The sequence below is a fragment of the Anser brachyrhynchus genome (genome assembly GCF_964034855.1).
Source record: "Anser brachyrhynchus genome assembly, chromosome: 2".
Lineage (NCBI taxonomy): Eukaryota > Metazoa > Chordata > Aves > Anseriformes > Anatidae > Anser > Anser brachyrhynchus.
Genome location: NC_137695.1, coordinates 9,710,619 through 9,729,079, shown reverse-complemented (window position 1 = coordinate 9,729,079; position 18,461 = coordinate 9,710,619). Strand labels below are relative to the sequence as shown.

Here is an 18,461-nt window from a genome sequence, read left to right as displayed (position 1 = left end):
TTGTTTCAAGAAACTTTCTATCTATGAGTAGTTGGGATTGGATAGTTAAATTCAACCTAACTTTTTGTAAGCGAGGAAAACTGTAGAATATGTTTTCCGAGCATAATAAAGAGTCACAATAAAAATACATGATGTTTTCCTTGAAATAGTTCAAGACAAGTGTAACTTCTGCAAATATACTTGCAGGAATGATGCCTTGATGCCCGGCAGAGTGAGTTTTGTATGCTTTTCCAGACTGGTTAACGTGATTTGGTGTATGTGAACATGTATAATGGGTACTAATACTTGAAAGTTTTTTTCCACACTTCTTTGTGTCTGAGGGGAAATAACTGTGAAAATGGGATGTTCTTCAGTAGATTTGGGGGGGAAGAAAAGAGATAATGTCTGCTCCCAGAAACAATTTATTTAATCTGAAATGAATAAATTCCAATTTAACCCTATGGTTCTTTTTCAGTTGTTGTGAACAGATGGTACTTGGGCTTTGCATGAAATTTTGCTTTTGTTTGGTAATATTTCTGCAAAGTATCTAATAATACTCATGCACAGCTAACTCAGGAATTTCCAGATCCCTAATTTGCAGTTCTTCTTTAATAAGACTAAATAAATTTACGACAGATTAAATGCAGGTAGGTAAAGCCAGGAAATAAAACATATCGGTGATCATATTTCTGAAACTAGTGGAGTATTTTTTGTTATCTGGACAGTAAAAGGTTTTTTAAATTAACAATTAAGGAGGAGCTGCTTATAGATATGCTAGTTGATGGCAACCCTGATTGTGGTGACTTTGAATAGTTTAAGATCTAAGGAAGAGCGAGGAAGAAGGATAAAGACATTTTAAGAGAACAGGCTGTTCTGTTGAGGAGCTGCATATGTGGACTATTCACTGGAGAATGCCCTGAAGACAGAAGAACCCAGGAGAGATGCTTATTTTCAGGGATACCCTCATTAAAGCCCTGTAACAGTCCACCTCAGTGTGCAAGACAGTGAGCAGGAGTGGTGTGGTAGGAGGCTGGCCTGGCTTAATGGGGAACCCCTGAGCTTCAAAATGAAGAGGAAGTTCACAACTAGTGAAAGTAGGCATGAACTACCTAGGAGGAGTGCAGAAACATCACCTGGTTTAATATTCTGGGGTGAAATTAGGAAAACCTGATGCCCTAACTGGGAAATGGTGGGGTACGGCTGGAGTTGCAACTGGTGAGGGGCTTGTGTAGAGCAAAATCCAGGAAAGCACTTTTCTGCTGCCAGCCTGAAGAAGGCTGAGGTAGTCGAGATGGACTTTACCTCCGGCTTTGCTGGCAAGGTCTGCTGTAAGACTTCACAGGTCTGTGCCCCAAGCTGTGAAGTATGGGGGAAAAGAGACCCTGGCTGTTGTAGATAAGGGCAGAGTTAGGTAATAAAAGGGAGCAAACCAGTCACTGGGCTATGTCCCAGGGTGCAGAGGTTCTGGAGAAGAGCAAACTCGGGGGGATCTAACAGCAGTATTCACTGACCTGCGTGGGCGTGTAGAGAAAATACAGACAGTTTCTTCTCTGGCGCATGCAGTGTGAGGCAAGAAGCAATGTTTGCAGGACATAAAGCAAAAATTCCTCACAATGAGCATGGTTAAATGCTGGATAAAGTTGTTCAGAGAGACTAAACCCTTGGAGACGTTTTAAGCCTGAACTGTCTGAAGCCCTGAGGAGCCTGACTACACCTGCAGGTTAGCAGTTTTAAGCAGGAGATCAGGCTCTGTGACTAGAGAGGCTCTTTCTATTCTGATTAATTTATGATCTATCCTGTCACACATACTGTGGGGTAACACTAATTTGGTATGCCTCCTACATGGGGGGGCGTGGGGAGAAATTATAGTTTTTCAGAGATATAGCTGTTCAGGCACATTCTTCGCTCCAAAACATGAGAAAAAACTATTTAATGGAAAATAATCCTTACTTCTATGTCTGAGCTGACCTGGGAGAAACTACAGCATTGCAGAGTGAAAATTCTTGTATTAAACAACTCTGAAACACTCTTTCTATGTCAGGGTTGTTACATTACTTAAGAAAATGTGAGATAGTTGGAAATCTGCTTGAGGAAAATAACTTTCACATACAGAGGCATCTGAATTTTCCTGTGACTGTCATCTTTTGCTTTAAGGATAGTCTTTTGGAAGAGAAAATAAAGAAAGCACTTTCTGCATGCACGGTATAACTTATTTTCAGTCCAGTAGCAATGGCTAGCATGGTAGGAAGTTCAGCATTATTGAGTTTCCAAGTTTGACCAAAGCTTACATTAGGGATAGAGATGATTGAACTAAAACAAGATTTTCTGCAGTTGCTGTGAAGCTGTCAGAAATTTGAGCAGATTTTTAGGTCTGACCACAGGCTTCTGTTAGTGGAATCTGACAAAAACCTGTTATTTCAACACTTTATTGTGGTAAGGAGCTCCCTCTTGTGGCCTTCACTAGGTTTGCAGAGTAGTGTTGCGCTGCCTTGTAAAAAAATAATTCCCGTGTAAGGGCCCGACTTTGTAAATTATTTACATTATGGCCCAACTAAGTAAATCATGAGATATATGTGCAAGTTTTGAGAGTTGATAGAGCTATCACAAGCACTCAAATTCAGAAAGTGTTCATATCTCCATAATTGTCTAGCATAGACTTTATGTATAGTTTGTGTAATGTTTTGTTTCCCATCAAATCGAAAAATATTTCATTGGAGTGCTTGTATTAGTTTATCAGTTGCAGATATAGTCCGTGATACTTGATTGTGATATTAATTTTTCATATTGTGGATTGCTGCATTGGTTTTGGTACTTAGAGAAATGGAAAGTATATTCCTTTAACGTTTGAAACTAGGCAGAAGGCCCATAGCTAGATCCAGTATAAATAACCTTACCTAATGTGTGTTGAACTAAACCCAGAGCTACTTCTGACAGCTGGATGCGCATTCGTGCTGTTGTTAAATACAGCCACCAGGTGGAGGTAAAATGTAATGAAACTCCCACGAATAAGAGAAGAAAAATTGCTGAGGCTCTAATCTGTTTGCCAGAGACTGAGGGGTTATTAATTTTTGTATTATTAACTTATTTTATGGAGATTTTCTTAGGTCACTACAAATGCATGTAAAATAAACAGCCCCCCTCCCCCCCCCCCCCCCCCCCCCGCAAAAAAAAAAACCTAAAAAAAAACCAACCAAAAACCCAATGACTAGACTGCTTAAAGCTTTTGTATATGTTAAAATCTGTGAGTGTCTTTCACAGTTTTATGATGCAATCAGTGGAGTAAGAATTATTTTTGGGGGTGTATTTTAATTTGTTTTGAGTTATCAAATTAGGATTAAAAATATGGTAGGGGAAGAAGGCCCTGTATGTTCTTAAGTCAGTGAAGTGGGTGGGTAGGAAAAGAAAAGGGAACCTATTGATATTAAAGGCTATTACATTGTTATGATGATTATTATATAATATATTGTCTATTAAATCTAGTGTTCCCTTTACTCTGAGGAAAGTGTGTGTGTCATCAGCACCGCAGCTGTCCTTACCTCTCATAATGTCATGTGTACATTGTAGTGCAGTAATTTAATATTCTGTAAACGTGCTTCCTGTCAGCTGCTAATGTGTACATTTTGGATTTCAACTTAAACGTCAGCACAGATGTGCACCACCTTCCCATCCTTTAAAATGCTCTCTATGTACTATTTGCATCTCCTAGAACTGTTCTGTACATATATGTGTGATACAATGGCTGGAATTTGGACAAATGGGTATTCAGCTTTGTGTTGGGTAACTGAATGTACTATCTCTTCAGTCAGAGAAAGCCACTGAAATAAAATATACGCCCCTGGAGGGAAAAAAAATATATATACAATAACAAGCACTCTGAGTGCATGTGTGTATCTCTGATAAGGGCTGCTGCTGACAGCCTTCCTGATGTTATGTGTTAATGTTTCTTCAGTGGTAACAGGAGCTTCCTGACAGCAAATTCTAAAGGAAAAATCCCCCTCTTTGTTAACTCAAGTTTAGCCACCATGAGGCAGTCTGTTTTCTTTAGCATTTTGGTATTGTATTTTGTGCATCTTTTGGAATGTTGTTTTATTGTCTGTTGCTTAGCAGACACCCCCCATTTTCTCCTTGAAATTCAAATAAGGGGGGAAAAACGTACGTGATGAAAGTCTTTTAAGGAGGAGGTAGATGAAGATAACTGATAAGCATTTCACATTTGGAACTAAATGCAGGAGTTTCTGTCAATAATGAATTCCCCAGACATGCAGTAAATGCCTCCTTCTTTCCCTATGCTTTCCAAATGGAGGAATTTTTAGAAAGAGCAAGTCTGAGAAGGATTTCTTTTTATTGCGGGGGATGTTCTTTTTGGGATTTCAGGTGATATATAGTCCTGTAGGACTGGAAATACATGTGTTTTGGGGAAGGTGAGGGACTGAGCTTATTTCTCAACGACAAAAGAGTTGTGTTTTCAGGTTGCAGTACACGTAACACTAGTTAAATCTGTTAGCTCTGCTAGTAGTAAGTTGCAGGTAAGCTAATGCTTTTATAAAGAAACAACATAGCATCCTACAAATGTTTGATAGGATGATGATAGGGACTCGTATCAGAAACGGGCTGTGTAGAAGGTGTCTGGCTCAGAAAATCCCAGTAAAACAGTTACCCTTAACGGAGATCAGTTATCACTTCAGGTTGTTTTCCAAATCTTATCCCTTCCTGCAGATGTCACATGTGTCTTACAGATGTCCTAGTTTTAGTCGTTGGTTTTTCTTCAAAATCACAGAATGGTTGAAGTTTGAAAGGACCTCTGGAAACCGTCTGCTGTTCCCCCCTGCTCCACGCAGGGTCTGCTGGAGGAGGCTGCTCAGGGCAGTCTCCAGTCCTATTTGGAGTACACCAGAGAACAGAACTTATAAAAATCTCTCCGGGCAACCTGTTGCAGTGTTTGACAACAGTGACAGTGAAAATGTTTTTTCTTGTGTTTTAAGTTGGTTTTCCTGTTTTTCGTTTGTGCTCACTGCCTCATTTCCTTTCACTAGATACCCCTGTGAAGAATCAGACTCTGTCATCCTTACCCACTCCACATCAGATACTTACATGCATTAATAAAATCACCTCTTCTTTATGAAGATGCTTCAATCCTTTAATTAAGTTGCAGTCCTTTGCTGGGCTCGTTCCAGTGTGTTTGTGTCCCTCTTGTATGGAGGAGCCCACAGGGGAATGCAGCACTCCAGATGTGCATGCAGTGAGCAGAGGAAGGATCACCTCCCTTGGAGTGCTGGCAACGCTGCTTCTAGTGCAGCTGAGGATGCTGTTGGCTTTCTTTGTTGCAAGGGCTCCTGTTCAACTTGGTATCTAACAGGATCTCTAAGGCATTTTCTACAAAGCTACTGTTGGGCCAATTGGTCGTCAGTGTGCTCTCTGTCTGGTTGCTCAGCCTGCTGAGGTTTGTCTTAATGACAAACCCCTGCTCTTCCCCGTTCTCCTCCCCATTCTGTATAATAGACAGACTTGCTGAGGATGCACTCTTTCCCACTCTCTGTGTTGTTAATGAAGATAATTGTTAACTTCTGGGGTACGCTACTGGTGACTGGCTTCCAGCCTGACTTTGTGCTGCTGACCACAACCCTTTGAGCCCAGAAGCTCAGGCAATTTTAGTCCAATGCACTCTCCACTGAGCCCATATTTCATTAATTATGGGGATATTCTGGGAGATGAAGTTGTGTTATACTGGAATTGTGATAAACATAATCTACTGCTCTCCAATTGACCACTGAGCCAGTAAGCTCACTCTGAAAGGCTGCTGTTGCCTTTACTATATCTTCTAATTCAGAGGTGGTGACGGTGTTTTTGCATTGCTGATGTTAAAACCCATGATTTGTCTGACATTCTCTCAAGGAAAAATATGGGAGGTAGTGAATACACAGAACTGAATTTTGTGGGACTCACTGTTGATAAAATAGTTCTCTCCTGAAAATGTTAAATGCATGTAAATATCCTTGAGTGGGTTATTGTGGGAGTAGTCCACTGGAGTTTGCAGTCTCTCTTCCAAGATTTCAGACAGTTGCTGCTGTTGAAGTTGATATCCAGTTTGTGTCAGTAACTTATTGTGCAGAGAAACGAGTATTTTTTTGGCCATGACCTGGAGGTAATTATGTATCTATAAAACTGATTGTGTAGTACTAATGTATGCTTCGTTGTTATATGTACAGAAGGAAAATGTGACATTAACTTTTTTAAAATTGAGAAACTTACAACGTATACTTTCTTGTTTATTGCAGGTTTGTGGAATCTTGCTTCTCTTTTTTCCAATTTATGTTTGTTTGTGTTGATGCCCTTTGCCTTTTTCTTCCTGGAATCGGAAGGATTCGCTGGCTTAAAAAAGGTAGGAAAATACTGTTAAATACATATGGAGTACATATTCCATTTTCAGTCCTCATTTCTGATGGAACAAATTACAGATTTGGGAGGGCTATACTGGGATGTGTATGCGTATGTGTGTATACAAATGTACAATATTGAACAGGCAGGTGAAGTTAGTATACAATACATGGCATGTACACTGGTATCAAGAAAGTGGGTTACCTTGTGTTTTAAAATGTTTGAATCAGTTTTTTTTTTTTTGAGGAAAAGGATTTTTTTTGGGATGTTAAAACAAAAGAAGATTCAATATATATACTAATAATAAAGCAATAAAAAGAAATACAAGCTTCTCATTAATGGAAAGGGTGACTTAATAGATAACCCGAGGAAAACTTAAAAAATAAAACAGCCACCTTGATTTGTGAGTTATAAAGGTCTATTTATAATGTAAATGAAGTTCTCCTTAGAATAGAGCAGAAGGAACTTGCAAAGATCATCTAGTCCAACTGCCTGATTGTCAGTATTAACAACATGTTAAGAATTTTTTTTGTTATTCTCTACCCGTTTAGGATAATTTAGTTAGGTATGTGAAGGTTGGGAGGGCTGACTATTTCAGTGGAGCATGGAACTTGGGAAAGAAATTTCTGAATAACATGATAATTCTATTATATTATGCGAACTAAAGGAATACAAGAAAAATACTGTAATGGGAAGCATGGCAAATTCAATTTCAAGTGGTAAATATCAAATAACTGAAGTCAATTGTATGGGGACCAGCTGTAGCATGCTTTCATAAATCTTTATCATCCAAATGATTACACTTTTTGTTTTTAATGATACTATACAAGAAAATTCCACACCCTTTGGATGATAGTTATTAGAAAGCAAAGGATATTGGAAAGTGGCCTAAAACTAGAATGAAATCCGCTGAGGGCGGATACAAAAGACGGAGTCGTTGGTGGATCATATATAACATAAATCAGCAAGGTGATGATTGCGGTGGGGTAGGAAACATAGTTCTTGGTTGTATTGACAAGAATGCATCATGGAGATGAAGTTGCCATTTTTGTTCTTCGTGGAATTGGGAAAGTCTCCAATGAAGTACTACATCCAGTTTGGGATTTTATGGTTCAAGTAGACCCTTGAGAGAACAGGAGAAAGCAAAGAAAAAAGGATACTTAGAAAGCATAGCATGAAGAAAATCTCAATTTCAGAGAACAGAATGTGAGGAAATAGGGGTTTTACGCCCCTGTTGAAGCTATTGGTAGATTACATAGACTGAATGAGATAGCTGTGTCAGGAGGGACCTGTGGGACTCGAGCACTTATTTGATAGCCTGGTCTGAGCTCATCAATGCAGCTGCAGTGTTATATTTTACTGACTGCACTGGATGTACGCAAGTTACTTCGGTATGACCACGCTGATGACAGGCCAACTGTTGTCCATAGTACTATATTTAACTCTACGTATCCCACATGGCTGGAAAATGGTCTACTTTCCTCTCCTTCAGGTATCCATAGTCCTGAGAACATTTTCAGCAACTCAGTTTGACCTTTCAGTTTCCAGGTGGATGCTGTTCCATTTGGCTTTTGTCTCTAAGTGTCTAGTTACAGCTAATGTGTAAATTAGCTGACTTTAGTGGGATTTGTCTTCTGCAGTCCAACGAAAAACAAGGATTTTTTTCTTTAACGTACTGTGTATGGTACTGCCAGTGTGTCCCTTTGACCTGTAGATTTGTCTACAATAAATGCATTATGCAACCCATCTGCACTAAACTTGGACTTTAGGTAAAACTTTAAAAGTTATGCTGTAACCATTGAACATATGAATGGGATGTATTGGTAGCTGGTATCAAGAGAATTAGGGTCGCTATTGCATGTTTACACTTGGAACCATTTATAAAGCTAGATGAGAGAAAACCATAATCTGTCTGCAGATGTCAAGAAAGGTTTTCTGTTATATTTTGGCACATTGGTTATCTTTCTCTTCAGACAAGATTTTGAAATGATTATTACCGTGTAGAATTCTGGTACTTTAAGAAACTATTTTGGTTTTGATTGTACTTACACTATTTAAAAAAAAAAAGTCATCATATTTTGTCATTCATCACATCAGACTAATGGGCCAGGGTTATTAAAAAAATAATTCCAATGCTATTATTGTTAAATGGCAAAATCAGATTTTAGTAATCTCAATTTAAAGAAACATTTCATACATTTGGTGAAACTTGCAGCGGTTAAGAGAAGAACGATTTTCTTGTAAATGCGAAGATCTTGAATAAAGAAGTTTGGCAAAGGATATGTAGCCTTTAATCTTTCAGCTGGGAGTTGGGTATATGGAATAGGGGGAGCAGGTGATTTTTAGATACCTGTTCGGGTAAAAATTGGATGAGAAGACTGTTCCACTGGAAGCTTCTATGCAGGCCATCTTAGATTTGTCATTGAATTACTTTTGTTATAATGAATAAACAGGTCATTTGGGATTTGGGCATGCAGTCAGGACGTCCATTTGAAGGTCTTCATATAAAAGTTGCTTGTTTGATTTTAATAGAAGTTCTGAAAAATGAATGAATAAGAGGTTCAGTTCTGAAATTGAATCATCTTTTTCATTTTTGTATTGGATTTCTTTGTTCAGCTTAAGTCGTGACAGTGATGTTTGTCATTATCACATATGGGCCTAATCCCCAAAGCTTTTATCTGAGTGTTTATCACAGATTTTGCTGAAAGTTGATTTTTATCTACTTATTATCATGTGAACTTGTTGCAAGCTTTGTTTCAGATAGCTCATAGGTTAGCGTTATCAGTTTTGTATAACTTTTCTTTCCATGTTCTTTTCTGGAAGCATTGCCCCCTTAACTGGTTAAGTTTCATGAATCTGAATGGGATTGATTAACTATCTTCCAATTTACCATGGCTTTTTTTTCTTGGTTGCTAGTATACTTCCTAAATGGCACATGGCCCCTCTTACAGACTCTTTGACTTCCCCAGGGCAACAGTTTAAAACAACCAAGCACTTGTGTATTGCACAGAGGAGAGAAATACGGAAATTAGGCACTCACCGTGGACGGATGCAATGTTGTACTGGAAATCAAACTGATTCTCTGCCTAGTTTTTAATTAAAACCACTATGGTAATTCAAAAAGGGCATTTTGGGCCTAAGGGGGGTTGCCCATGCCCTTTTAAAGAGCTTAACTGCTTGCTATAGTTTATTTCCATCCTGGCAGATGCAGGCTTCTGTTAACTGGAGTAGTGTATGTATGGGTGTATGTATATCTGTGTATATCTGTACCCATTGTGTGTGAATTTGTGCACACGTGGATGTTTACATGGACTTGTGAACTAAATTTTTCAAGATTATTGAAGTAGTCAGAGATCGTTGCAATATGTTACGCTTTAGCCAATGCTATTAACTGAACTATTGGGATAGCTTGAAGTAACTTTAATCTCCTGCACCAGTCTTAAAAACATTTTGATGTCTTTCTAAATTCTTCTTGTCTTCCTTTGTAGAGTCTGTGCGTCAAGTTATTTCTTCTTTAGAGCCTCATTCAGTTCTTTGCCGCCGACCTTCACAAATTCTGTAGTACAAGTACGAAACAAAGGTGTCAGCCGTGTTTCTTAATGTCATAACTAACCTCATCCCTTATTATTCCGAAAAGGGAAAGTTGTGGTATCTGTAGTTGAGTCTCTGTAGTTTACGGTGCTGGTGTTTCCTTGGGTGATAAGACTGCAAAGAAAACTACATGTATGCTTCTGGGTGAAGGAGGCGAACCTTTTTGAGGAGGTAATTGCTGTACCTTTTCTTGACCTTTAAAATATGCTTTCTCTTGATGTAACTTCAACTGAAATTTGTATTTGTTTGAAGTTGACAAAGATAAAGATGTTTAGGAGTAATTTCCTTGTAAGAAAATACAAATAGTGCCATTTACCACCGTGAGAAACTGGTATAACTAGATATTGCGTGATCAGGAGTGTAGAGTTTTAAAAAGGCTTTATGAAGCATTTTACCTTAATACTGATCTTTGAACTTGAAGTCATGGCATAAAGTTTAACATGAGCGACAGCAACATCCTGACCAATTATCCAAATTATCCAGACATCCCAAAATGTTCAGAACACAGCACACAGAGTCTGTGGATTAAGAGGTTAACTCCTGGAACATCAAAAGAAGTGCATGATAATAAAAACAAATAGTACAAAAATTTGAGGTAACTTCCTTGCTTAATTAATTAGGTAGACCAGGTGGAAGCGAAGAGGCCAGAGCTGGTGCTCAGAACGTCTATAAAGCTGAGCAACATGACAGCACAATGGAGGAGGAACAAAGATTTTTTTAATATACTTCTATCCTGTGTCACAGTTTGAAATTGTCCTGGTTTATGTCCCTTTTGGCAAACTTACATAAAAGTGACCCTGTACTGTATTTTATGACCAGATGACTTTTTTCCCAGTGGCTAATTTGTATCAGACCCCCAATCTTAAAGAGACACAGAAATGAGTAGGAAGTCCAAGCCGGTTTGTCTCAATGAGCTTTCATTGCATGCTTTCATTATTTTTGCTCGTTTTTGCCACTGATCATCCATAAATTGTTGGAAATGAGTGATTAAGGAAGTGCTGCTTAGTGTTAGTGGCACATGCACATTCTTGGTATGTTTTTTGTGGGTGAGAGGAAATCGCGTACTGCACAAACAAAAAGGAAAACTCCTGCTGGGAACCTTTCAAGGAAATTTAACTTGCATAATGTTTTGATCTTGGTGTTTATTACAGAAAATAAGAGTAATATTTCACCAGCTATTGTTATGTGTCAGCTAGTCTCTCCATCTGCTTGCCTTCCCTTGATATCTCTTCCCGAATTCTCATTGAGTTTATTTTTAATAAAAACCACCACTTAAACATGTAGCAATTTATTCATACGGCTAAGGCAGGTGAGATGGGCCAGTGCTCAGAACAGTTTATTGTGTAGTGCTTGCTACTGTATAAAACTTGGCTATTGTGACTGCCAAAGTCCTGCCTGTGTTAGCAGTTGCAGCTTAGCCCTTGCAAGTAAAACCTGGTACGTGGGTTCTGTCCCAAATACCGAAATACGGAGATTTCTGCTCTTAAACGCTCCCTTCCTCTTTTTCTCTAGAGCACTACTTTTAAGAAGGTGCGTTGTAAATAAAATTATATATTTGGGGAGGGAGTGAAATGTTGGAGCTCTGCAAAAGTACAGTTATGAGTGTTTTTAGAGAAACAGCTTTATTTTTGCTGTAAAGATAGGCTGTAATTTGCTGAGTAGCCATGGTGTGTACATCTTCCATCTCCAGTGCTCAAGTTGATAGATACATTTGTCTTTGCAATTGATAAACATATTTTCCTAGTCATGTTAATGAGACTAAATGGTAAGACTGAACTCTGCTTAAATTTCAAATGTATCATGTTGCAGTGCATAGCATTTTCAAGCTTTGGGAAAGTAAACATCACAAATGTAGATAAGTAAAGCTGCCTCTTCCCTTTCTTGGTGGATGTGGAAATTCTAATTACCATGCTTTTCTACTTAAAATAAACTATCTTCTTGTGCTCTACATTTAGTTAAACCAGAGTCCTATAGATACACACAGCAAAACTAGTGAGTATATTTTTTTGCCACGTGATGAAACCAATAGAAGAAATCTGTTCACAGGTAGTTTTGAACTATTTGCTTTTAGAAACTGCTTTGCTGATCTCAGCAAGTATTTCATAGAAAGCAATTGTTCCTATAATATAATCCTGGGGAAGTTTGCTTGGAAAATCTTTCTAATATGAGATTACCTTGAATTAAACAGTCAGTTTTCTGCATTTGTCCTGCTTTTTTTCTGTGAAAGCAATCTGGAGAAAGCAAGAGACTTGAACCTTGTTTGGAAACAGCATTTGACTTCATGTTTTATGCTTGCTTGTACCTCCAGTGGCAATAGCCATGGGCCACTGTGGGTAATGGCTCACCAAATAGTCTTGAGGTACCCTGTTGACAGTGTATGTTTATTTGGTATTAGCTCTTATTTATTTGTCTATAAAATCATTCAGCATGAACTGAAACTTTAGTGCTCTGATCTCCATGAAATGTTTACTAGTATGTAACTGAATTATTGTATGTTATATTGCAGCCCATTTGCTCATTCCATTAGTAATACCAGAGACAAAAGTTGTTTAATCAGTCACATCAAAGGCAGCTGTTTGGTTTTATATTTTTGACATAAGCTAACATCTTAGTTCAGATATGAAGTCTAGTTCTTTAAACCAGAGTCATTTAAAATGACACCACCTAATATTTATTAGACGTTTTTTGTTGTTGTTTAGAAGCAAATCCTGATTATTTTGCGGTTCTGATTTGGCAAGTAGCTTGATCAGGGCTTCTCCTCCCTTATAAAAGCATACTTAACTGACAGTCATACAAACTCGTAACGTAATCTGTAATATGCAAGGTGGATAGTTAAGGAGTATATTTAATGGTAAATTTTGCATTGAAAATAATGAAGAGTTTAAATCTTCATATGCTTGCTGCTTTCACTGAAGTCTCAGAAACAACTTGTGCACGGCTGAACTTGTTGTTTTTATCATTTGTGATGTAGAGGGCAGTTTATACTGAATGCAAGAAGAACTTTTGAAGTATCTGGGAGTGGAAGATGAGGAAGTCTGCTCTACTTGTCAGCGTGTCACATTGACAAGTGTCTACACTAGACTGCCTGAAAACATGCTAAAATTATAGTATTACACCGCTAGGTCCTTTATTTGCAGTTCTGCAGAGGAAAAGAGAATTTCTTACCTTAAGCATATATTTCATGAAATTAGTCTGAAGAGACTTATGTGAGTGCATGGACTGCTTTTGGGGAGCTGTGATTGGAATATATAACTATACTGGGAATTAGTAGGAGAGGAGAACAGCTTTGTGTATAAAAGTAAAGCAGGGATCTCTTCTGTCCTTTCAGAATGAGTGCAACTGTGGCAAGATAAAGACAGTAAGAACCTGAAAATTGCTCTATATATAGGTCAAGAAGAAGTTGGGGATGTTTGTTATATTCATTTTTGTATTTCAAAACCTAGACTTCCACATCTGTAATTTTGCATAGTGTCTGTATTTAGACATTTAAGAACAAAGTACAAGACAGCATTTCTGTACAAGACAGCAACTTCTGGGTAAATAACATGCATTCTTTGGCTATTGAGAAAGAACAGCTTAGTGTGAACTTGCTTTTTGTACATATATAAAACATTTCATGTGGTTTTATAAAACATCCTGCTTAACTCCACTGGGGACTTCATAAGCAAAATTTGACCTTTTTATGCTACCATAAGGAGATCTATGGTTTGCTGAATATATATAACAGTTTGTATTTCAGGACAGCTGAGGGGGGAAATAAGTGGATATTGGTTGTCGCACACATTGGATCAAGATGTGATGAGATGTGATCTGTGCTCCGTTTCATTGAAGTAGTTAAATGTCAGTTGGTTGCTTCCATAAATTAGAATGTACTTCTTTTAAAGATGCCTCAGAGCAACTTACAGAAAATAAGGTAACAGGAGATAAACTAAAGGTGTAGTTTATTCGGCATAGCTTTTCAGCAGTACCTGCCTTACTGTGACTTCATAGCTGAGCAATGGTTCTGCCTTTCTGCAGTAGTTTATGGGGTTAAGATTATAATTACTTTTTGAACAGTTCTTCAAAGCAGATAGAAAAGGAAAATGTCAGGTTAATGTATGGTCTTGCAACATTTTCATGTGTTTCAGTTATAAAAATCCGTACAATAACAGAATGAAACAAAGCCTGTTAGTAATATTGGGATAAAAATACTGTGCAAAGAAAATCCCAAACAAGCTTAGTGTTTTTTCAAAATGCAGATTCCTGACCATTACTTTGCTAGCATACTGTAAGAAATTGTATTAGATGACTCCTGCATGAGTAGGTAGTCATCTGTGAAACTAATTAGGCTCTAGAAGCTAGCACTGGAGCATTAGTTATTCCACCTCGCCTGAGCCAGGAACGAAAAGCATTGCTGAACTCTTGTGCTTTCCCCACTCCTACGTCGTTTTGAACTTGTACAGTTCAGCTGCTACAAAGTTCTGCTGTATTTAGCATGCTTATATTTTGTGGAATTTCCATAATTCTTCGCTAAAAGCTTTAACAGGTAGCTGCAGCCCTGCAAATGGAGTAAACTGTGAATCTGTGGTGCTCTCTTAGTGAATGCATCTATTGTTTGTTTTATTTTTTACAGTTACAATTTTTATTTGAGTTTATTCTAACTTAAGGAGTTCTGTATGAGTGAAAATACAAACAGAAGTACTTAGCATGCGTAAAGGATACAGATGGTAGAGCTACCAATACTGGGCTGGGAGCTCTTCATTTTAGACTGATGTGAATTGAAGCCGGAGGTTCTAGAAATGACGTAGTCCCATGGGAGTTACACTTTATTCCTGTTATTGGACTTTTCATGCAGCAAAGCATTTAAGTTGGAATTGAAATCTTTTGAAATGACTGAGGCAGTGTAGATGCTCTCTTTTAAGGCAGAAATGAATAATTTTATTTCTTTTTAATTTCAGAGTCCGTAGACTCTTTTGTGGTACTGATAGCTATATAACTAAAAATCCTGAGATGTATTTCTTGTTCGTTTTTTAAAATTCTCAGTTTATAATAAAATTTATATGATTATTTAATTTAAATAGAAACTTGCATCCTTCTTCGAGAAGGAAGGGAGGAGGTATTTAAATGCAAGATGCCTAAAATGACTGTGATTCGGGAGATCTGGAAGAGCCTTCTTTCAGTCAATGGAAAAAGGCAGGTGTCTAAGCATTAAGCATGTCTGAGTTAAAGGCTTGAAGAAGGCAATGAGTTTGTCTCTCATCCTTGACCTCTTTCATGTTTCTTATTTGTTTTGGTGCAGCTTTTTTTGAACAGTTTCCCAGTTTATTAAAAGGAACTTGTAGCAGTCCGGTGCTCTCTTCCTCATCTTATTTACCTGTGCCAGGGGTACCAGAGATTGACACCAAAAAAACTTAAGGTTTCTCTTTATTTTAGAACTTCAGCAGTGATCTGTGTTCTACGTGTCATTTGCTTCTGAGAACTGATCTTTATGGTTTCTTTCCACCAGAAACACTATCACAAATTCCAAGTCTTTCTTTACACTTTTAGGTTACTTATTTTAATCCTCTGCCAAGCTATAAAGAAGATGGAAAATATCTATTTTTCTTCCTATCATTCCAGTCTAGCAGGAAAGAATCTTTCTCATCCAAAAGTAAGTGATTGTAGGGAGGCTCACACTGTCAGAAATCCCACAGCTCCCATGTTGTTGTTGCAGGTGGCTTCGAAAAGTCTAGGAAACTTTGTAGGCGGAGGGAGTGGAGCACCTAAGAGCTAACTAGCAAGGGCTGAGCTAGCTAATGGAACAACAGAGGAAACTTGGGGGGGAAAGGGGATACTGATGGGATAGCCATAATTTCATTATATACGTGTCCTTTCACTTCTTCCTGCCTTTCTCCCCCAAACATTTGGGTTTTATGCTTTTACTATTGTATCAGTAGAAGATGTGCGTTTCTCCTTTTTAATAAGAGCTTTGTGACATACCCCCCTTTTTTAGTGTTTAACAGCTTTTGCACATGAGGGAAGAGCAGGCTGTAACATACGACAACTGCAGGCTGTAATTATTTTCTTCCACCTAGTAGATATTTGCTTTTTCTCTGGTATCCTGTCTAGCTTTTACTAGATTTTAAGAGACTGGTATGTCTTAAAATTTTGAAGGACTTTTTTCCGAGGATGTTATTTCTATGTTAAATGTGCAGGAACGGTGCCTTGATGTGGAAGAGTCAGATGTGTGCTCTTTCCTAAAGTAGTTTGAACCTATGCATTTGAAACAACTCCACAGGCAGCAGATGACTCATGTTATCATCCTTACTGGAGTTTGTCTAGTCTTGGATAGTTCAATAGATCCCAGGGGGTAAAAAAAAAAAAAGGTGAGGAAGAATGGTTTTCCATCCTTATAGTTAGGATGTGAATCTGCTGGGAGCTCGTGTTGGTTCTTAGGCTATTTCAGCAAGTTATTTGCATGCAATCACGTCAACAAGAAGACTGGATGGGTATGGAACCCAGAACATACGGTAACACAGTGGTTAGGGCAGCCTTCTGGGGCCCTGGAGAAGAGGGTATAGGTGTTCTTTGGTACTCCAGTGGGTGTGCTGCATTCTGGAGAGATGTCAGCTCTACCAGTCTACTAAACAGCCATCTTTTTGGTGACCTCCTGTTATGCAAGTTTAGTCCTTCATTTCCAATTCGGCACGTGTAATTTCTGTACTTCTTGGTTCATGTTTATAGCCAGTACCCCAAGACTTCATAATTTCTTTTTCCATCAAGATTCTTTAATTTTCATTTTGTTTTTCTCTCTCCAATTCTGTTGTCTTAAATTTTTGGATTTTGTTAATTATACCGTATAACTGTTCTATACAGTAAAATGATTTCAGTTACCTCTTTCACCGAACGATAACCCTTGAACGGTAACCGCTGAAATCATTTGGGAAAAGATAACTGGCAGAAATCAGCTGGAACTTGCTGGGAATGTTTTGTGAATATGAAATTGTAAGGTTTGTAATGAATAGAAAATAAATACAAACTTCAAAATATACTCGCTGTGTTGTGAAAGAGGTGTGTTCATCTTGGTTTTAAAGTGCCTTCAGGCCAGAAAGTTTCAGGGTAAAGGGAAGAGGCAGTGTGGAGGAGATATGGTCAGCGCTATTTAGTCTTTAATTCTTGCATGGGCATGGAAACTTTTTTGCTGTTGCTTCAATCTGTTGCCTGGATGTATTATTTCTTGATCAAAAATGTTTAGTTTGTTCTGTGAGGGTTCTGAGGCATTCACTGGTTTTGATTCAATGATTTATGTTAGCTAAATATCAGTATGCTAGATTTAGTTTGTGTTTCCTTGATACCTGTTGGAGAATACCTCTTCTTTACTTACGAAGAAATGCATTTTGGCACTATCTTGAATATGTCAGAGCAAAGGTTATTCAAAGTGTAGTTTCTAACTGTAGAAGTGATTAGAGTGCTTTAAGTTGATGTCTTTTCTATTGCTCGCAAACTGGGAGAAGAGGGTATCAGGTGCTAAAAAGATAGCAGATTTCAATATATAACATTTCCAATCCGATACCTTCTGTAATTCTGTTTTTTTAGTACTTCTGTTTATTTTTTCCAGATGTTAGCACGCGTGTTTGTTGCAGTCAGTGTCTCAATAAGCAAATCTTAAGATTACTGAGACTCCTTTTTGTCACATGAAAACAATAGGCTTCATGTGTATTTTAAGTGTGTCATGATTGCAGAAATGTTTCCCAGGCTTTCCCTATGGCTCAGGGCATAGTGTAAAAAGTAGTGTTTACCTACCTTGCAAGAGGTCAAGATGTCCAAGCAGAACTGTGTTTAAGTTTTCAGCACCATAGAAACATTGTTAGGACTCTTTGTTCTTGTGTGTAACACACTGTAATTTGTACTTCGTTGATAATTGCCTTTTTCCGCTGTAAAATTTGCAAACAAATTACGGTGTAGAACTACCCAAAATCCATGTAATGCTATGTATGTGTAATGTAGTTCCAAAAATGTCCATCTTATAGGATCTTACAGGAGGTAGTAGTTTGTTCATCAAAATTACTATAGCCAAGAAGTGTTCCAGTGAAGAAAAGTTTTTACTTGAGGTGGGGCTGTAGTTCTTTGGTTTTACTAGCAGTTTTGGCTTTTATGGAAAGTGAAAATGATGTTTTGGAAGCTCTTCTGCTTCTTCTGCTCATTCATTGGTGTTAAAACACAACTCTTGGTATATATTATCTGTACGAGCATGCTGAGATCTTTATTTTATAAATTAATGCTTAAACTGTTGAAAAATGTGTTCCTAATCACAACTGGAAGATCAAAAATGAGCAAGTAATGTCTCGATTGCTATCATTTATATGATCTTTTCCCAAAATGTAGCAGCTTGTGAGTTGCTGGCACAGGGTTGTGCCATCGCTTGGAAGACAAACCAGTGTGTTCCCTGGCCATATGGTGCACGTTTTATCCTAGCTTTGCAAGAATGACAGTCATCAGAGATGTCCTTTTGAGCTTTTCCAGATTTTGTGTGTGACTTTTAAATAGAGAGGGGAGCA

General features: G+C 38.0%; 1 protein-coding gene across 2 annotated transcripts in view; it reads left to right on the top strand.

The window, feature by feature from the left end:
* LMBR1 (limb development membrane protein 1) overlaps nt 1-18,461 on the top strand; it is a 68,524-nt gene that overhangs the window by 20,999 nt on the left and 29,064 nt on the right. For both annotated transcript variants that reach the window (XM_080579560.1, XM_080579561.1), the window contains one exon: nt 6,255-6,358. In XM_080579560.1, the coding sequence (XP_080435686.1) occupies nt 6,255-6,358 (104 nt within the window). The remainder of the gene's footprint in view (nt 1-6,254; nt 6,359-18,461) is intronic.